Source organism: Mytilus californianus, unplaced genomic scaffold (assembly GCF_021869535.1).
Source record: "Mytilus californianus isolate M0D057914Y unplaced genomic scaffold, xbMytCali1.0.p SCAF_1, whole genome shotgun sequence".
In the NCBI taxonomy this organism is placed as follows: Eukaryota; Metazoa; Mollusca; class Bivalvia; order Mytilida; family Mytilidae; genus Mytilus; species Mytilus californianus.
The window spans coordinates 9665706-9687766 of NW_026262581.1; the positions used below are offsets into that span (position 1 = coordinate 9665706).

Here is a 22061-nt window from a genome sequence, read left to right on the forward strand (position 1 = left end):
CTTTTCCCTCCTCTCTTACAATTTTTACCGTCCACCACCGGCACGGCAAAAACTTTAAAAAATCTCTTAAAAACTGGAACTGCCCGCTAATTGCTCGCAGCGCCAATGTTGTAATTGCCGATATTAACCTAATACCGATAAATACCTTTGATGGTCGTTCCTGCAGTCAGGAACGGCCGGATTGCTCTTCAGTGTGATAAAGTCGTCTGTTAACCATTTAGTTCATTACCGGAAGAGGATGATTTCTGGGTAGTTCTTCGGACATCTATAAATGGTCTATCGAACCAACGAGCTTTGGCAGGAAAACTGGCAATTCTAGTCATTTAAGATTAGAGCCGAGCACACTTCGGAATCAAAAGGACTATGAGTCATTTCATTGTTCGTACCCAAAAAATGAAAAAAAAGTCGCATCATTGGTTGAATTTCCAATAGTTAGGACGTTGCTAGCCAATCAAAACGTATTTTGCACGCTTTTGAAAATATAACTCAGAATGTATTAGATTCAAAAACGACCAATTGAATGTTATTATCTTTTATTTCAAGATTTATGTTTTTACTTCAGGTTTCCAACAAATTGGTATCGTAGCTGGTTCAGTAACAGCTGGCGTTGTTGCTTTCGTTGTTCTCATCATTATTGGAGTAAGATTATTAAGGTAATTTTTAGATGGGAATTGTGTGTTATTGTCTATTTAATATATACCGCACATGCACTTGATTTCATAATACAGTGAAATTTGAAATGAAAACAATCCACGCATAAGACTGAGACGGATAAAGAGTGCTTTGAATCACATAATTGTGTGAGACTATATATTGTCCTATAGATGTCTTTTAGTTATTTTTGTCGTTGGGGTGTTGTCGTAGACCCAAATATCATTTATTTATATGAATATGAAAGGAATAAGACTATAAGAGTAGATCGAGTGAATTGTCTTATTTCAACAAAATATTCATATGCATGTTCATCTAATATGATTTCAATGGTTGTTTTATTGTATGTTGTCATTTACTGATGTTTGTCTTTGTATTTTTATTCTGTTGATTTTTTGGGACGGTATGTTGCCTTATCCGTTGTTCCTTCTCGTATATACATCAACTAAGCCATTAGGATTTGTAAAGTATAAAGATATATGTTTTATAGCAGGGTTACACAAAGACAAAACAATACAGATAACATAAACACAGATTGAACGTTGATTATAGGCTAACAATATTGGATATATATTTTTTTGATTTACAAAGTTTCACCAATAACACACGTTTTTTCCTCCTCGACTGACAATTTGGTGAAAAATATGGTAAAATATTATTAGTAGCAATACATTCAACATTGTTCCGTCCTATCTCAAAAAGGAGTTTGATTCTAGCTTTTAATTACTAATTACTCTTGAACTTACCGTACTTCCAATTTACTCAACTGAAATTCAAATTCAATACTTTTAAGTATCTCATGAATTTCTGAACATATCAATATAATTTAAGAGAATTTTAATGAAACAGATAACTGACTTTTCTGTTATTTTCAGACATAAATGTAAGAAGGTCGATGCAGAGACTAGAATTGATTATACAGTTAGAATAATTAAGGTAACTTGTTAACATTAACTTCTACTCCTATGTCAAGAATCTATCCAACATTACAACATCTCTCTGCAATATTTGTTTTCGGAAAAAGTGAGACGGAATATACCGGAGGACAATAAAAATTCATTAGTCGAGAAAAAAAAAATCAACAACACCATGGTAAAAAAAACATCAAAAAAAGAAGAAAAGACAAACAACAGTCTACAAGAAAAACTAAAGATTTAACAACACGAACTCCACTTTAAAATGCTTGTTAAGATCAATCAAGGTTATTACACCATAGTGACATCACATCTGACATTTCTGCATTCAATTGTCAAGTTACTATTTTTCTTTTCATATATCAATAAAACTTAAATAAAAAGAAATTAATAATTTTACAATATAAATCCTTCGTATAAATATACAAGCATTTTGCCCAAAACGAATGCTTCTGCTACATAATTCTACAAGTACATTCTAGACGTTCTAAACCTAACGCTCGAATCAAAATATGGGAGCACCAGCCTGCAAATACCACTTAAGTCCTAATTGATTTAAAGTCAAGTTACAGTAAATGAGCGCAGATTCCCAAAAAAAAATTTGCGACGTCTTCTACGGGTTACGTCCTGTTAAGGTGGATCCTTGGTATATATTTCCTCAGATAGAATTTTCTTATACTTTGCCAGAATGTAGATTTTTCCATGCTTTTTGCAAAAATATAATAAAAAGTAGGTGTCACCGTGCTATTTTTCAAGCCCAAATTTGCATAGATTGTGCATGAAAAAAATATTTTTTTTGCGAATAAAAAGAAATTTATGAGATAGAATTTTGAAATAAAATATGAGAAGATAGATTTTAAAATATGCTTTAAGACAATAAAAAGAAAAATGGTGTCACCAACCTTGTTTTCTTGCTATCATTCCTTTGAGAACTACTAATTTACAATCCGAGATGGCGGTATACAGTTCACGGGTAGTAACATTGTCATATGGAGGAGCGTTTAGTGCAGTGATTTTGTCATAGTTTGGTTAAGTTGGTCATGGTTTGGTTAGGTTACTTCCAAGAATAATTGCCTCGATTCTTTTCAAATGAGCAAATAAAAAGCAAATAAGATGTTTGAATCGATATGGTAAGTCAAACGAACTACATTGAAATTATTGTTTTTTAAGAAATTTACGCAGGATAAGCAAAGTATCGGTATTGATATGGGTTGGTTAAGTGATTGGCATGGTTCAGTTAAATGTCTAGATATTCGTCATGGTTTAGATCCAAACAAATACATATTTGTTTCACTTTAATATTGTTAGTTTGTTTCAAGGTGTTTGTAAAAAAAATGGAGTTACTAATTAAATAAAATGAAAAGAAGCCTTTTCAACCAAATTGGTGGGCGTGATAGGCAAACCGTACATTAGACATTTTTATTTTTCATATATTTCCTAAGATAGAATTTATATAGCCACATCTCTTTTAAACTGGCGTTCGGTAGATAAATTACAAAAACAGAAAACGTTGCTTCTGTTTCACATAGAATCTTTTCTTCGTATGTTAATGATTGACTCGGTCGGAGATTTACAGATATCATGAGCGGCATCACTAGTCAAGGCAAATTGTTAAAGACGTCTATTTAAAGTTGCTAAACGTAGCAGCTAGTCAATTATTTTTCTAACATTGTGTTCTATTAAACTATAGATCTGTTGTTTTATTTTTGAACCAGATCATGTCTATCGTGAATAGAAGAGATGTGGGGGTTATACGCCAATGATACAGTAACCCAAAAACAAAACTAACAAAAGGATATCGAGAGGGCCCCATACAGTCTTCAACACAAGACAGCTGTCGTTTATTTCTTGAATATTTATGACAAAATTGAAGTATTTATGTGTCTCGTCGGTAGTACCCGCATTCAAACATTTGGAAGTCTAAAAAATTATTAAGTATAAGAGCAATCACAATAAACAAATATTCCATAATGTTGTGCATAGGAGCAAAAAAAAATATTTTATTAGCGGTAAATATACAGAACATGACTGCATGAATGACGTTTAATGTCAGTGTAGGAATTTTGACTACTTGGCTCCTAATACCTCGTGACTAAACGTCAAACATTAAAAACCTATCAGCCAGCGGATGCGAAACAAAGCCACAGTTTTGACTTGACGTAGAAAGTCATTACATTCAAGTTATTTAACCATCGCTGCAGGGACAAAATGTTAAGATGGACAACCCTTGGCCCCTTTTTTAAAAATAAACTATAAATGAAATTAAGTTGAAAGAGTACCTCTAATTTTAGAAGAACTTAATAAATTGTAAATTACTTACAAAAATTTGTTGCTTAGTCTTTATTTTTCTATGCTGTGTTTTGTGTACTATTGTTTGTCTGTTTGTCTTTTTTTCTTTTTTAGCCATGGCGTTGTCACTTTATTTTCGATGTATGAGTTTGAATGTCCCTCTGGTATCTTTCGCCCCTCTTTTACAAAGTTCGAATTTAAATATATGAAAGATCACAATTTAAGAGAATTAGGTCGATATATTGTCCATTTTTATCAATGATGTTTACGAATGAATAAAAACTATTATGTTTTTGTCATAATGTATAAGTGTATTGTGCAGTATCGCTTAATCCGTTGGGCTTTTTTCTTTTATGCAATACAATTTCGATAATAAGAATAACCTCAGTCGTTCAGGTATTTAGTATGAGAAATTGTATATATCAAAAATGATTTAAATTTCAAGATACACGTGATATAAAGATAGCCTGTAACGCAGTGGCTGCCAATTGTTTCTTTATATCATGTTTGTTTTTCGTTTGCTGTTTTATACATAAATCAGGCGTTTGGTTTTTCTCATTCGAATTGTTTAACATTTAATTTTGTCGGGGTCTTTTATAGCTTATCATGCTATATGGGTTTTGCTAATTGTTGAAGGCCATAAGGTGATGTAAAGTTGCTAACATTTACATTGAACAGCGGTATATTACTATTGCCTTTATTTACGTCATTTGGTCTCGGGTGGATAGTTGTCTCATTGGCAATCTACTAATTATATATTACTATGTTATTTCTGAGGTCCTTTTTATCATATTCCAAATGAAACAATTTTTAAAGAAACATTACCATTGAAACACATAAATATATTATTCTCGTGATTTATTTATACATGCTTAATATCTTAAATTTATTGTTAACGGCTTATGTTTAGAGCGAATTATTTTTTCACGAGTAGAAAATCAGCGTAAATGTGTGAAACTTAAATCTATGTGATTATGAACAAAACAACAAAATCAGAAAATGGCGACAATATATTACTGCGAAATAGGGTAGAATATGTTAAACGCGAAAAAAGTATCTGCGAAAATACGTACAGTATTTTAATAGTTGTATAATATATGGTTACTTTTATCGTTATTTTTCCTTCATAGATATAGGAAGATGTGGTATGATTGCCAATGAGACAACTCTCTATCCAAGTTACAATTTATAAAAGTAAACCATTATAGGTCAAGGTACGGCCTTCAACACGGAGCATTGGCTCACCCCGAAGCTAGCTATAAAGGGCCCCAAAAAATTACTAGTGTAAAACAATTCAAACAGAAAAACCAACGGTCTAATATATATAAAATCGAGAAACGAGAAACACGTATGAACTACATAAACAGACGACAACTACTGTAATCAGATTCCTGACTTAGGACAGGTGCAAACATTTGCAGCGGGATTAAACGTTTTAATGGTACCAAACCTTCATACACGACAAGAATCACAGAATTGAACCATGACGAATATAAAATAAACCATGACACTACTATACCAAACCATGACATTCAATTGTCAATAATCTTGAATTATGTGCAAAAATAGCTATGTTTTCAGAAAAACGGTAATCGTATATTACAACGAAATATGTGATGTACCAGACAGTAAACAAATCTGTTTTTATAGTAGGTAAAAGCATTTTCTGTGTGAAATTATAAAGTATAAGTACAAATTTGAATTTACTAATATATTTGCTATAAACAAAGATAATTACCAGCTTGAATTCATGTTCAGATGTTCCTTTAGCAAAATATCAGAATGTTTCTATTGTGTCATTGTTTGTCATTAAAAACACTCAACACAATCATTTCTTACTTAACCAAACTATGACAAAATCATTGTACTAAACGCTCCTCGGTATGACGCCGTTACTACCCGTGCAGTTAATCTACCTTAACTACATTTCATTTGCAATGTATATTTGCAATACCTACTGGAGTGTAAATTAAAAACAATCTATAGGCAGGTCATTTACTGGTCCTTCACACTGATTTATCTTGGTTTATTGATTAGTATTCAACGGTCAACGTCAAGTATTAAATTTATATTGAAGCAGTGTTTATTGTGCTTGTGTTAATGGCAACTGCTAGGACAACTAGTGTGCTACCGGAAAAAAAAAGACAGATTTGAGAAAATATAAAAAAGCACTATTTTGGAAACGGCCATACAAATGTTGTGAAATAAAGCTTGGAGATCCAATTTTAATCATGATTGGTTAAATATACTGTGATCAATGGTGCAGTAGGCCTTGAATATTTCTTCAAAAGAAAAGTATTAAAAACTTTATGCTGTGAATACGGATGTAGAGAACACGTTACACAGACAGAAATCCAACTGAAAAACATCTGGAGTTCAAGAAACGGCCTTTAACAATAGACAGGTGTCAATACAATATGTCAAAGATATTAAGTAAACGTTGATAAGACGGCAATACATCGAAAAAATACTAGTAACACATTGACATTTACCAATCAACATAATGTTTTAAAAAAATAATTGTCGTTTCAAACATCAAGTTCTAAATCGTTCCGAGTCTTTTATAGTACTGAATAAATTAAACAGAGATTATCAAAGAATTTTCGATGTGACATAGGACAAGGTCACTACAGCAACATCATAAACAGTTTAGGAAGATATTATGAAATTCCCAGAATGAATTTCAGAATTTCAATGAAGAAAAAAAAACACTTTAAGTACTGCTTCAAAATTGTAAATTAGCGAATTAATGTTTAACCCCGAAAGTACCAGACGCAGTGATCAGGAAAAATATGAACGACAATTCCCATACTTGTTAAGTAAATATGTTTATAATGAATGGTTGTATTTCATTTTGTTGCATTTTGTTGCTGTCGTCCAGTGAATTTAGTTATGTTTTAGAGACCAAATGCGACCGAATCTGAGTGTTTGCTGGAAAAAAAGAAAACCTTTGGTGACAGTGGTTTTGATGGGTCAAATGACTCACGATATAACGATGCCGATGATTCTAATGTGACTAGACTATATAATCTTAATAACGATGAGGCAAGTTCAGTGTTAGACGGATTCGTGATAGATGAATTAAAAGAGCAGATATATAGCAGTGAGCACAATAACCCTTCAAATATACTTCCTTCTGATAGTGATATGAATGACGGAACCTACAGAGAATTTATAACGCATAGCTCTGATGACGATTCTGATACGTCATCTACAGAAACTGACAAGGAGATATTCGAAGTGTCTGGTGACGGACAGCAAATACAGCATGAAATAAAAGCCATTCCAGACGTTTTACTTCCTCATTCATCCTTAAATGATAGATCGAGTTTGGAAGGGACACGTTTAACAATTGATTCATATTGCAAAGGTTACCAGATCACTAATGAAAATGAATGCATCGAACCTGGCTGTGAAAAGACATAAGAACAGTATTTGACAGGACTGCTACTGAGTAATTAAAGAAATAGAATGAAGGAAAACAAAAGGAGTATAAATTTGAATGGCAATTATCTGAATATTGTTGCAAACAATAAACTCCCCTTATAGAAACTAATTCAATTCATTATTGTCTATACAGTTTTGATTATGGGCAGAGATATTTACATGTATTTTCTGTAAATAACGAATATAATAGTTTGATAAAAAAAACTTGCACCAAAGATAAATGGGATTTGCGAGATGACATTCACATTACAAAAGCTACATCCGGGCTTCATTCATCATTTATTCATAAATAGGTTTTCACACTATTAAGTTTTACTGATGTTCAGGCCGCGGAGATATTTTCAAATAATATGATAACTTTCTTTCTAATCCAATATGTTGCTTTAATGTTATAAAAAAAAAATATTACAAAATGTAGTTGAACTGTTATTTGTGATTTTTGTTGTACCTGATCCACGCGGACATTAACACTTTTTATTCTCCCAAGGAGCTCCTGTATGAAGTCAGCCTTATATGAATAAATGAACAAGTCGACAAGAAGAGGAGCACTTGTTGGTTCCCATGGGAATACCGATTGTTTGTTAAAAATACGTCCTCCAAACAAAACTAATATATTGTCAATCAAGAAATCCAGCATGTTGATAATGTCAGATAATTTTAGAGAACATTTTGTTTGAATCGGAATGATTTTTTTACAAAGTACGATTTATCCATCCCTAAGACATACTTACCTATGTTGGTCATTCTTTTTTATGAAACAAAGCAGGACCAACTCTTTCAGTTTGTCTTTAAGTTTGGAATGGGGAATACTTGTGTAAAGGGTAGAAAAGTCAAATGTTTTAATACTATTGCAAGATGAAAGAATCTTAGATTGTATGTACTCTAACTGATCTTTGGAATTTTTCAGTATTCACATCTGATTCACGCCGCCTCTAGAATATGTAGATTCACGATAACTTTGAAGACCTGATTTGATTGATGATAAAATTTATGTCAAAAATTAAGAAAGAGATTTCCTGGAGCACTTGGAAGACCCAGCAATAAAACGTTATTTGTAAGGACACTTAGGTAATTTAGGTGTCAATTCAGTGAAGAAAGATCCCATTCTTCATCTTTGGTAGAAATTCCAAAGAAACACAGAACAGACCCATACTTTTCCAGGATTTCCTCCTTTGTAAGTGTTGTTGGGATATATGTTTAGTTTCCAAATGAATTGTCAATAACTTATTCATTTATCAATATAAAAATAAGGAGATGTGGTATGATTGCCAATGAGACAACTATCCACCAACGTTCAAATAAAGTGGATGTAAGCAATTATAGGCAACCGTACGGCCTTCAACAATGAGAAAAACCAATACCGTATAGTCGGCTATAAAAGGCCCCGATATGAAAAATATGAAACAATTCAATAGAGAAAACTAACGGCCTAATTTATAACAAAACAATTTACGAAAAACAAATATGACAGACATGAACCACAGACAACCACCGAACAACAGGCTACTGACTTGGGACAGGCACATAGCGCGCTCAACCCTCCCCTAACCTGGGACAGTGGCGTAACAGCACAACATAAGAACAAACTATATAAAAATAAGTTTAAAAAGGCTTAACTCATCAGATCGATACAAACAAAAACAACAAACAAATACATAGATAGGACGTGACAGGGTATATATCCATCCCTCATCTCTAACAATAAAAAAGACACTAAGAACAGATCTTAGAGTACTCGCAGTTACTGAAGCTAGTTCAAGGCCAAGAACAACGAATAAAAAAAATCATGTATCTAAGACAAGCAGTTTATGTAATGTTATTTATACACAAAAACGATGTTGTTTGGGGTTTTATCTGCGGGAACAACAGCATATTTGTCGTTGAGATAGGACAGGTGCTTTGCAACATTTGGGTCGTTAAAGATTGATGTAGTATGTGTATTCATAGATCTATTCAGTCTTTAAATTCTGATTTGTATCAACGACCTCACAGCCTTAATTCAATCGGAAAGGGTATCTACATCTTCATTTTCGCGTTTAATTCATTGCATTACATAATCCTCGACTGAATCCATCAGTATTTTGAAGTTGTGTTTCCACTTGATGGATTTAGGATTTTGGGCCTTTTGACAACCAATTTCGCAGAGAAGTGTTATTGACAATGTTTAGGTCGCCAGTCATAACGGATTATATATGAATGGGGAACTAGCACAGGTGCAATCAGGAGGTTTAGACTTGAAGTCGTCAATATTGAAATCCCAATCACGTGTTTGTAATTGACTGATCTTTAAAATAGTGAGGTATTTTCGAGTAAACTGATTTATGATGAAGGGTACTGCCCAAGTTGATTGCATCGAGACCTTTGTTGGCAAAGGAAATTTTTAGAAAGGATCCATTCTCCTTTTCATCTTTTCCAATGCGAATTGGTTTGAAAAGTCTGTGACTGGCAACATCCGAGATGATAGTTGTAATTTTGTATTGGTTTGAATGGGGGTTTGTAACAACGGTTTCCAAACATAAGTTATACTGTACAGAAAAGAGAGTTTTGAAAGGAGTAGTGAATAAAGCTTAGTGCGAATGTGATGAATACTCATCAGCTTTTGTATAAATGGTGAAAGGTCATTAATAGATACATCAAGGAGAGTAGGTGATGTATAATGACAATGACCATGACTGCGTCTACGTCGAAAAGTAGAGTTGAAAATGTTCGTCACATTCACCGAGCTACAGGAAGGACTAGATAGAATACCTACACCATCAATTTTGTCATTGCAACCATATGGTGTCGCAGTTCTCAATTCTCGAATCCATTAGTCTTCCTTTTGTCTACGGAGAGGTGTTACAGGATGAGGATTGTTTGTCCTGTGGTATATTTTTTCGATAGATAGAATAAATAAATAATTACTGTATGGAGGTACAAATTTTTGAACATTAGGAAAACTATACAGACATTAGAGAGCGAACATGGAAATCGTCAAGAGAAAAACGCGTTGCATTTCAAATTCGAGTATAGAATAATCTTTCGATTAACCGGGAGGTTAGTATACTTTATATATTGTAATCATCAAATTCCTTACTATGAATTATCGGTCATTCATAATTCAATCACTTAACCAATGAATGACATTTATGTGGTCCAACGTTTAACCTAAATCCATTGAGCGTAGCTAATCAAAAGTCAGGCAAGAAACGACTTATTTTAGATATAAGTCAATCAAATACACACATTAAGGGCGACAAAATCAAATTCGAAGACTAGAAGATAGCTATACAATATTTTGATAAAAATATGTATCTGTTGAAATAGACTCATCATAGATACAATTTACCAGTATTACAATTTTGAACGTAAGACGCGCGTTTCGTCTACAGTTAGTGATGCACGAATAAAAAAAATTAGAAGGTAAAATAAAACCCACATTTGAAAAGCATTGAGGACCCAAAATTACGAAAAGTTTGGCTACTTACAGTTAATTTAGGATTATGATTATGACCATGCCAATGATAATTCATGTCAACACAGATATGTTCACTACTGGACTACTGAGCTGGTGATACCCTCGGGGAGGAAACCTCCAACAGCAGTGGGATCGATCCAGTGGTTGTAGATACCAGGCTTAAAATTTTTATATACAAACACGGGTTTCGTCTACAAAAGAAAATTAAAAAGGTCAAATAAAGAACGAAGTTTAAGAGCATTGAGGACCCAAAATTACGAAAGGTTTTGTCAAATACAGCTAAGGTAGTCTATTCCTGGGGTTTTATTTTTAGATTTGACATACCGTCTGGTTATTTTCACATCGACATCTGTCCACAGCAACATGCTTTCTTATGTTGTTAGTGTGGAAATGTGAATTTTATTGTTATACCGTTTTAACCGTTGGAATTACAACTCGTCCGTACATTTTTACCAAATGTTTAAGATTACTAAAAGAAAGGAGAAGGTCCGGTAAGGGCTAGTTTTGGACTAAAATTCGAAGTAGATCTAATAAAAGATTTTTGACATTTTTTAACACTTACGTGTCTACTTCAGTCGATTCAATTAGTTTGTGTAAAATATATGAAATGATTTGGTCATGAAAGACGCTCAAATGCAAGCTTAAATATTAAAAATCTATCAAATATGCCATAAAACGTCACTTTTCAGATGGCAAGTTGCCGCTTTCGTGTTCAGTCTCAACCTTTATATATGTTATGTATTATCATCAAATACAATATATATTTAAATATTAAGACTGAACACAAATGCGGCCACTTCCATTTTAGACAAAAACCGTCTTAAAATTAGCACAAATGCGAAAATTGAGAAGATTTCAGTAATATTGCATGAATTTATGTTGCTAGTACCTGATGCATGTGCATTAATGTACTGTCAAAAACAGCCCATATTTATGGAACAGAACTATTCTACTTTCCAATAAATAGCTAAAAGTTTACATTTCAACAAATTTGTAAAAATGCTTTTTTTTGGGCCAAAATGGGGTCATACCGGGCCTACTCCTTTGGCGTGAAAACGGAATAAACAGTTTTGTTGAATTTAGATGATAGATTCGGCAAAAATCCAGATGAAAAAAACATGTAATGAGCAATCGTCCATCGTCGAAAGATTATTGGTTGATGCAGCTGCAGGTTTCCTTATGAATAACGAGAATGAAAAAAAATTGAATACAAATATGCTAATACTACTTGTTATCTAAAAGATCTCAAAACAGCATGCATGTGCTTATCAGCCTATGCAGGGTTTTTTTTAACGATTCTCCGAGTTTTCTAACTTGAGAAGGTCTGATACTTGCTTAAAACTTAGAGAAGATTAAAACTGATGTATACGGGGAAAGGATTAAGGTTATCATTTCAAAAACAAGGAATGTTATGAAAATAACTTTTATGTTATTAAAATTTGCTGTTACAAAATTTAGGAAAATGTTTTAAATTAAGGAATATATCTCCCTCATGCTAATCTCTGATTTCTTGCACGATTTTGACTATATTCTTTTGTCAATTTTGGTTTATAAGCTCTTCATTTTTTTATTAAACTTTGGATTTTCAAATAATTTGACCTTGAGCATCACTGAAGAGACATATATTGTCGAAATGCGCATCTGGTGCAGAAAAATTGGTACCGTCAATGCTATTGCATGCTCGGTGAATGTACTTCGGCGTTATCTAAAGTAAGCTAACATTTTGGAAGAATCTAATGAATTTATTTTTAGTTCAATTTGTTATTGTAAATCATTGAACATATACAAACTTAGAAAGACTGGTCATATTTCCTACACTAGAGCCACAGAGTTATTGTGTTACCAGCACATGACAGTTTATGTCTTGATAAAAGACAATTTAACTTACACTGTTTGAGATAAGATGATGCTACTGCTGTGGCAGAAGCTAGTGATAATATCAAAGATGGCTTTGTTAAAAAAAGTATACAACACATATTGTCAGTCATAAATTTAAGCTTGGTATATATATTCTTTTTTAATTTCTATACACCCTTTTCTTCATCTTTCGAAGCTTCTGTGCTGTCGTGACAAGCTGATTGGCAAAATGACGATTTTGAGTTTTCTTTATAAATTATTTATGTTCGTTTGAAGTATTGAATAGGAAACATACATTTAGATACATGTACGTGTAGTTAACTGTACCGGTCAATTTGATCGGTATTTTTTTCGCTTTTAATAGATAATGATTTTTTTTAGTTTATGGTATTTTCATGTTATTATATTATTATAATTATTATTTAAGAATTGAAAGTAGAGAAAAAACAGCACTTTACAAATTTCGTGCATCAGAAGTCCTTTTCCGGATTTACCTTCATCAGGAATGCTCAGGGGTGTATAAATATATAGAAACGCTGGGAGCTATATGATCAAAATGGATCTAAAAAAGAATCACCAAAATCGACGGATATCAATTAGTTAATCAAGAGGGAATTTAAGAAGAAAAACAATAAGTTATAAGTCATTTCAGTACCAACGGACTGACTACTATGCTGCTGATGATACCCTCGAGGACTGACAGTCTACCAGCAGTGGTTTCGACTCGGTACTAGTATATTAAAATAATACTTTATTGATTGTGTGCATCCGAAGACCTTTTCTGGTTTCACCATCATCAGGAACGCTCAAATCCTAATATGTGAACACAAGTGATTGATGAATATATAGAAACATTGGCAGCTATATAATCTAAAGGGAAAAAAAGAATAGCCAAAATTGGATAAGGTCAACCTTGCCTGATGGAGTTGCAACCTTATTTTCTTAGAGATTTCTCAATCAATCAAAGGGGAATTTTAGAAAAAGTATGCTGTAAATCATGTCAGTATCGAAACATTGACTATGAGCTGCTGATATCATATCAACAGTATAGTATTATAGACATAATTGCATAGGTAAAAAGTAAAATAACAAAAATACCGACCTCCAAGGAAAATTCAAAACGAAAAGTCCCTTAAAAAATGGCAAAATCAAAAGCTCAAACACATCAAACGAATGGAAAACAACTGTCATGTTCCTGACTTTAAAAGAGAGGCGAAAGATACCAAAGGGCAATCAAACTCATAAGTCGAAAATAAACTGACAACGTCATGGCAAAAACAATAAAAGACCAAAAGACAAACAACAGTATATAAAACACAACATACAAAACTAAAGATTGAGTAACACGAACCTTACCAAAAACTAGGGTTGATATAAGGTGCTCAGAAGGGTAAGCAGATCCTTCTTCACATGTGACACCCATCTTGTTGCTCATGGAAGTCATGTCAGTATCAAAAGACTGAGTACTATGCTGCTGCTGATACCCTCGAGGACTGACAGTCTACCGGCAGTGGTATCGACTCGGTGCTAGTATATTAAAATAACACTTTATTGATTTTGTGTGTCCGAAGAGAGAGCAGGAATCGAACAGCGGTATACTACTGTTATCTTTATTCATGTAAGTACAAACCAAGTGATAAGTCTAATTCGGTAAGTCACATACGGGATTGTGGTTACGACTTTTGGAACATATCCGTCGTCATCTGTGAAACAGATATTCCATAACGGACAACCAACTCGTAATTGCGTCCGTTAAATTTTCAAAGGAATGATTTCAACTTCATATTTGGAACTCTTAGTTTAATAGCTTCTTTGTGAGCAGCAATTCTCTGCCAAGGAAATCATGATAGGAAATGAAAGCTCTGTAATATCGTTTCAACTGGGATATATATATATATATTCCATATGCAGGCGCTTCTGGAATGTTGCTACAAAGAAATGGAAAGTTCACAATTGGGAAGCTGAAATCATTTCTTTTGTCGTAAAGTTTTGTACTCTTACAGATAATAAACATTATTTTGGTGATTGATGTTCCTTGAAGGATCATTCATTTAATATCATCATCACGGATCCGGAAATTGATGCAATTGTCATAAACGGCTATAGTCGACATTATATAGTATATATGAGAGGTTTAGCTAGCTATTAAACCAGGTTTAATCCACCATTTTCTACATAAGGAAATGCCTGTACCAAGTCAGGAATATGACAGTTGTTTTCCATTCGTTTGATGTGTTTGAGCTTTTGATTTTGCTATTTGATAAGGGATTTTCCTATTTGAATTTTCCTTGGAGTTCGGTATTTCTGTTATTTTACTTTTTCCTATCGAATTGGTGACTCACGTAGAACTTACATAAACAGTAAGAAAGGATGAGGTTTGACAAGAGCCATTATTTGATTCTTGAAATTCCAAAATCAGTGCATTTCTTCAATCCTTTCAAAACTATGTAAGTTTTACTGATAATTGAATGGGGTGAAATAAATACTAGCAGACAACTTTAGATTCAAATCAATCAATCAACCGAGACATACCCTTGGGCGTGTACATCAAGTACATAGCGAAGTACTTTGCTAGGAAGATTGATTTATCTTACTGATAATTTTGAAGGATAATAATGATGATTTGAACATATAAATATTCATCAATAACTTTCTTAATTGTCTGAATAGCTTATATCGCAGATGTTTCAGATTTTGCAAGAGAAATGGGCGAATACATAACCGATACGATTTTTTCAAATATTCTGTCTATTCAAATGGATATTCTAAATATTTCTAAAAAAAAAATTCATTATACTGTAATTATACATTTTATAATAGTTCCATACAGCATTTTGGACAGAAAAAAAATTTACACGTAAATTCTTATATCTCGCATATTTTTCTTTTTGAACATGCATGAAATATTTGCCACTGGACGTTTAACAAACAATAATTATTAATCAAGAATTCATATAGTAAGATTTTTACTACTATATATAAATCTTGGTTGAATTAAACAAAGTATGTTCTATTAATTGGGATATTTTCATCTTCGGAAATATTCGAGTTGAAACGAAAAACATTTTATAAATACGTATACGCAGACACGTCCGGTCTAAATGGGGACATATAATCCGCTTCCTCGTGTAAACATAGAGTTCCATGCCTTTTTAACGATAAATAACACATTCAACAAATCTTTCAGAGGTTTTTAGGTGACATGTTGCAAGTCAATAAATGTCTTTCCTATCCTGTATATAAAAATGTCGAATTATTCGATACACTAAGAATTTCCTACACCTAGGTATAATAGCTTGCCTTAGCAGTATTTGGCGCAACTTTTGTGATTTTCGGTTTTTAAAGCTCTACAATTGCGTATTTGATTTAACCTTTCAATTGTTTTAATTTAAGCGCCACTGATAAGTCTTGTGTAGACGAAACGCGCCCTATAGTAAGCATGGTATCTTTGATGATTTGTTTTCCCTGCGGACTCATTCTTGATTTGTAGGGTTCTATTTTATTGGTTGAAAGGTGCATTCGTTTGGTAAACACAGAATGGAATTCCCATATAAGTTTTCTTCAAAAGAGATGCATTGAGATTCCGGGTGAAGTCAGTAATTTCCTGTTTGGTTAGCTCTAGTGAGTCTATAATATCATTTGTCTTGAGAAAAGTTACGGTACTTACATTTTCGACATCGAGTTCGGCCGTTATCAAATCGATATATTTGTTCAGCAATTCACATTTATCCTGCTCAGACTGCACTGAGATTTTATCATCTAAAGTATGTGCGAATAAAGTTTTTCAGAGTGTGGGAATATATTTATTTCCCATTATTTGATGATATTACCATTTTATTAGTTTAAGTTTATTTTTCCAATTGATTTGTAGTTTGATAAAGCGAAACCAAAAATTTCTTTAAATCTTACCTTTTCCATATTACTAACATTTTATTTCATTTTATTATGTACCTTCCCGTGTCGTATTTTCAAACTTTTTTCCATACACGGTTACAAATAAGATTTTTTTTCATTGTTGAATTTTACAAAAGCATGTTTATGAATTCATTGGATATTCTATCAACATCATGAGGGGTTCCCAGAATTTGATACCTGTTTATATCAACCATAGACGAATTAAAGTCTGGTCATAAAGCCTGTTTATATCAACCATAGACAAATTAAAGTCTGGTCATAAAGCCTGTTTATATCAACCATAGACAAATTAAAGTCTGGTCATAAAGCCTGTTTATATCAACCATAGACAAATTAAAGTCTGGTCATAAAGCCTGTTTATATCAACCATAGACAAATTAAATTCTGGTCATAAAGCCTGTATTTCAGATGTAAAACAAAAAGAAAAAGACGACAGATCAGCTTTATATGACTGCTAATTTATGCAACTGTATCGTCAGAATCAATTATATTTCTAGACAGGAATTACGCTTGCAGTACATCAAAACAGCAACAAACAATGTCTCACTTGGGATTGTTGGATGAGCTAGCAGTATTAATCAATAAGCCTCATAGGTTTGTTCACATCGTTGCAACAACCCTTTTAGGTTCGCAATATTTATACCCTATTCGTTATACTATCTTTTTCTAATGGCAATAACTCATCGCTGCCCAGTCACTGCAGAACCTTCTTTTTGGATTTTACTGTCAATTTGTTCAAGTCAACAGTGTATTTCATAAAAGATCAAATAATTTATCTATCACATTCATAAAAAATTCAAACCTGCTTTAAATTGTTTTTTATATAATACCACTGAAACAATATCAATAACAATAAATAGCTGAGGAGGTCAGGCAAGCGTTTGAAAAGCTTTTACTAAAAAGCTTGTAAGAGATTACTTTTCGGGCTTAATCCAGCAAAAACATACTTTCTAATGAATTATGCTGATGCCAGCTGATGGTTCACTGGTATTTTCAAAGGGTTTTATAATCCAGTATTAAGTGTTGGCACATATATGATTAATAACAAATATATATTTTTTTCAATTTTCTGTTGATAAATTTATTATTTATTAAGAAATTAAGGTTTCGATTCCCTCAGACAAAGTTGACCTTAAATGGTTTTGGTATTATTTTTTTTCATGTCCTTTTCAGTCATAAAGCTCCTCGTGTATTTATACATCCTTGGCTTTCAAATGTTTGATGGTTTTGAGCGTTCCTGTTGAAGGAAAATCTATATAAAAAAACAAGAAATTATTATAACAGGATGCTGTTACGAAGTCTCCCAACAAAGTACCCATAAGTATCATTCATTCAATTCAATAGAATTTCCAATTTAAAAAAAAAAAATGTATCAATTGAAAAAAAATCTGTTCAAGGTCAAAGGTCAAGGTCATAATTGACCATTAACCTTTTGATCTAAAGTAGGCCATATGTTCCCATGGTCATTACTGAAGACCCCATGTGTCTATCACTAACTGTTCTCATGGTATATTCATTTGAAAATAAAAAAGTTTAAAAATCCCATAGGGTTCTATGGTAACCCCCTCCCTTCTGTTGGTCCCTCAAAGTACCCCTTTATTAACCTCAGTGCACAAACAAAATCCTGATGGTACAACTGGACATACTAGTCAAACATATTGTGGAACCATAAGTAAATCTGACAAGCGGTTTTGGAACTGCTGCGGACAAGTTCAAATTTGATACAGAAGAAGAAGAAGAAGAAGAAGAACCAATAAGTCTTTAAACTTTGTTTGGGAGACTTAAAAAAGGCTTCGGACGTCTGTACAAAATAATGAACGAAAAACAAATATGATATACAGCAACAAAAGACAACCACTGAATTACAGGCTCCTGACTTGGGACAGGCACATACAGAATGTGGCGGGGTTAATAACTAGTTTGAAGGCGCGCCAACCCTTCCCTAACCTGGGACAGTGGTGTAACAGTACTACATAAGAACAAACTATAAAAATCAGTTGAAAAAGGTTTAACTCATCAGATCGATACAAGCAGAAATACATCTAACAAAAACACAGAGTGGGCGTGGCAGAGTACTTATATATCACCACAACAAAAAGACACTAAGTACAGATCTGAGAGTACTCGCAGTTACTGACAGCTTGTTCAAAGCCAATAACAACTAATAAAAAAATCATGCATTTAAGTCTACTAAAGTAGGTTAATATCAGACTCAATCTAGTGAACAAGATGCACGCGCCAAACTGATCATTTCTAAAAACCGAAGACTTGCAATAACATTAAACGTCTTTTGAAATCTGGTGACACTCATTTTCTGTAGGAAGACAAATGTGATATATTTTCATAAAGAAAAACTATTGTTCACTGGCTTAATGATCGTAAACCTTAGTCTGGTACCGTTTAAAATATTTAATAACAACTTTGTGATATAACAAAGCATTATCTGTCTTTTGTACGATGTTTTGACTGAGAGGTAGACGGATAAACGGAAGGACGCACTGGACGGACAACGGTATATAGCATAACACGTCCCGTCTTTGATGGGCGTATAAAAATAGGATGTGATACTAGTATGATTGACAATGAAGCAATCATACACTAAAGACAAAAGGGCAATGATGTAAACAACTACAGGTAACCGTACAATTGCATTCAACAATAAGCAAACCCAATACTGCATAGTAAACTTTCAAAGACCCCGGCCGTGAAAGTATCACATGGAACATTCATGAGAGAAAATTAACGACCTAATTTAAGCTAGTATATATAATAGAAAACGATAAAAGTTACCAATCATGGTAAGGGCAACCAACTACAGATACATATAGAATGTGGCTGGGTTAAAACGTTTGTCAACCCTCCCCCTAACCAGGGGCAATGGAGTAACAGAACAACATTAGAACAAACCGCATTATTCAGTTGAAAAGGGAAAGATTTTTTTAAGATCGGCACTAAACACAAAAATCTAGTAACAAAATTATAAACAGACAAACAGCAGTATACAAAACACAACATGGAAAACTAAAGACTGAGCAACACGAACCCCACTAAAAACTGAGGATGATCTCATGTGCTCCGGAAGGGTAAGCAGATCCTCCTCCAAATGTCGCACCATTCGTGTTCCTCATGTTAGTACAAACCCGGTGATAAGTCTAATTCGGTAGGTCACATTGGGGCAAAGGGGACGAGTTCCGACAATTGGAACATATCTGTTGTCGTCTGTGAAACTGATATTCCATACCGGTCAAACAACTTGTGATGACGTCCGTAAAATGAACGAAGGGATGATCTCAACTTCACCACTTGGAACTCTTGGTTTAATAGCTTCCTTGTGAGCAGCTACACTCTACCAAGGAAATCATGATAGGAAATCAATTGGGAGACATATACTCCGTATATGCAGGCGCTGTTGGAATGTTACTACAGAGAAATGGAAAGTTCACATTTGGGAAGCTGAAATCATCTCTTTGTCGTAAAGTTTTGTTTTCAACCGACTATCATTGTCAATTTCTAGATGTAAGTCAATATACGAGGCAGACTTAAGTGTATCTGTTGTATCCTTTATCTCAAGTTCGATGGGATAGATGCGTTCAACATCACATAATTTTAAATTATTTAGTGATCGAGATAACATCATCTACATAGCGGAAAGTGAAGTTAAAGGATACTGCTAACTTCTTTTCTTTCTTCTTAAGAAGCTTCTGTATGAAATCAGACGCCTCATATGAAAAAAGGAACAAGTCGGCAAGAAGAGGGGCACACTTGGTTTTCTTGGGAATGCCGATTGTTCGTTGAAAAACACGTCCTCCAAACGTAACAAATATGTTGTCAATCAAGAAATCAAGCATCTTTATAATGTATATTTCAGAGAATTTTTTGTTTGAATCAAAGTGGTATTTTACAAAGTACGATTTATCCCTCCCTAAGGCAAGATTCTTGTATCTTTTTCTCCCATAGGCCTAGCTTTTTAAATTGATTCAGAAACGTATTTTCTCCAGTCACAGTGGCTTCGAAAATGACTTAATGTTTTGTTTATAATTATGTTACTTTGTTTAAATGTGTATGCTCTAATCATTCTCATCATTTACTGTGGTTTTTTTTGTAATACATTTGATTGTATAGCTCAAATTTTGGGCACCATGATTGGTTAATAAAATATCTTGTATCTTGTATCTTGTATCTACGTTGGCCATTCTTTTTTATGAAACAGAGGAGGATCAACTCTTTCAATTTGTCTAATTTACTGTTAATTATATCATAAAATAAAAAAGAAATGAATTTCATCTTCACTTTTTTTGCAGTTTTTGCATAATCTTTCTTCTCTTTTAAAATAGCTCTCCTTTTCTATTAATAAATTTTTGTCACTTCTGAAATTTTTTATCACTTTTTTTAATTCAAATTTTGAGTAAGTTAAATACTAACTTACGAATGTAATGTTACTTAATGTTGTTTTCCGATACAGGATCCCCACGGTTCCTCTTCACCAGACTCGTATATTATGTTTTGTTCTGGGGTTAATTCAGCTCGGTAATCAGAATAATGATTTCTTCAAAATGATATCCATTTTTTTAAAAAGTTAGTTTGCTGTTGTCATTTATATTTTATATCTGTTATTTTATCGTTTATGAACTTTTCATAAAATGCAATAAGACAAAAAAAAATGTTACTAGTCTTAATTATACATCTGACAGTTCGATCAACAGTGCAGATAATAAACTGACTTACCATTCATCAAATTAGCCTTGCGTCATTAATTTTCGATGTACACAAATACACAAAGTTTATAGTTTGTATATATGTCTCTGTGTACATGTAAAAATAAAAATTGAAACTCTTGCACAATAACAGATCATTACACATATCTAATCCGTCTTTGTTTATTATCTTTCATACGTTTTGGAAATACCCTTCGTTTTTCGTTATGCTATTTTTAGTCAGTTTCTCAGATAGTGATACGTCAGAGTGTCCATTCTCAAAAGAGGAAGAAATATACAGGTATTGATAGTTTGTCATTTTGATCAATATTTATTCCATTCATTATTTTTTTGTTTCCTCGATTTTCATTATTGATGAAACATTTGACTACAGTGGGATGTGCACACTACATAAACAAGTCTCATGCAGTTTGCGCCATGATATACATTTATATCCTCAGCCATCCTGATATCCATTTTTTATCACTGTGAATTAATATCCCTTTAAGGGTATCATATCCATTAATGTGGATAAACCCATTTGTGAGGAACGTCCTCAACACGGTCCTACTAAAAAGCGCCCGGGAGCGCCCGGGAAAAGAAAAAGCGCCCGGGGAAAAGAAAAAGCGCCCGGGGAAGAAGAAAAAGCGCCCGGGGAAGAAAAAAAGCGCCCGGGAGAATAAAATAATAATACTTTATAACAATAAATGTTTTCCTGAATAAAAAAAAAATAATCATTGCTTGTTCTGTCCTTAATATAAATGGGGATATGTACGATGCTACATCTAAAGTGTGTAGATAGTGTTGTTGCACTTTTAAAAGGAAAAGGCTTTGACG

The 22061-nt window shown here is 33.2% G+C and overlaps 2 protein-coding genes across 3 annotated transcripts in view; both read left to right on the forward strand.

Moving 5' to 3' along the window:
- Positions 1-7730, forward strand: part of LOC127699297 (uncharacterized) — a 40998-nt gene extending 33268 nt beyond the window's left edge. For both annotated transcript variants that reach the window (XM_052203023.1, XM_052203024.1), the window contains 3 exons: positions 563-653; positions 1527-1587; positions 6756-7730. In XM_052203023.1, the coding sequence (XP_052058983.1) occupies positions 563-653; positions 1527-1587; positions 6756-7280 (677 nt within the window). In that variant the 3' untranslated portion in view covers positions 7281-7730. The remainder of the gene's footprint in view (positions 1-562; positions 654-1526; positions 1588-6755) is intronic.
- Positions 7731-21442: 13712 nt separating this feature from the next.
- Positions 21443-22061, forward strand: part of LOC127699731 (caspase-3-like) — a 34618-nt gene continuing 33999 nt past the window's right edge. Inside the window, exon 1 of the mRNA XM_052203062.1 lies at positions 21443-21525. The gene's annotated coding sequence lies outside the window, so the exon portion shown is untranslated. The remainder of the gene's footprint in view (positions 21526-22061) is intronic.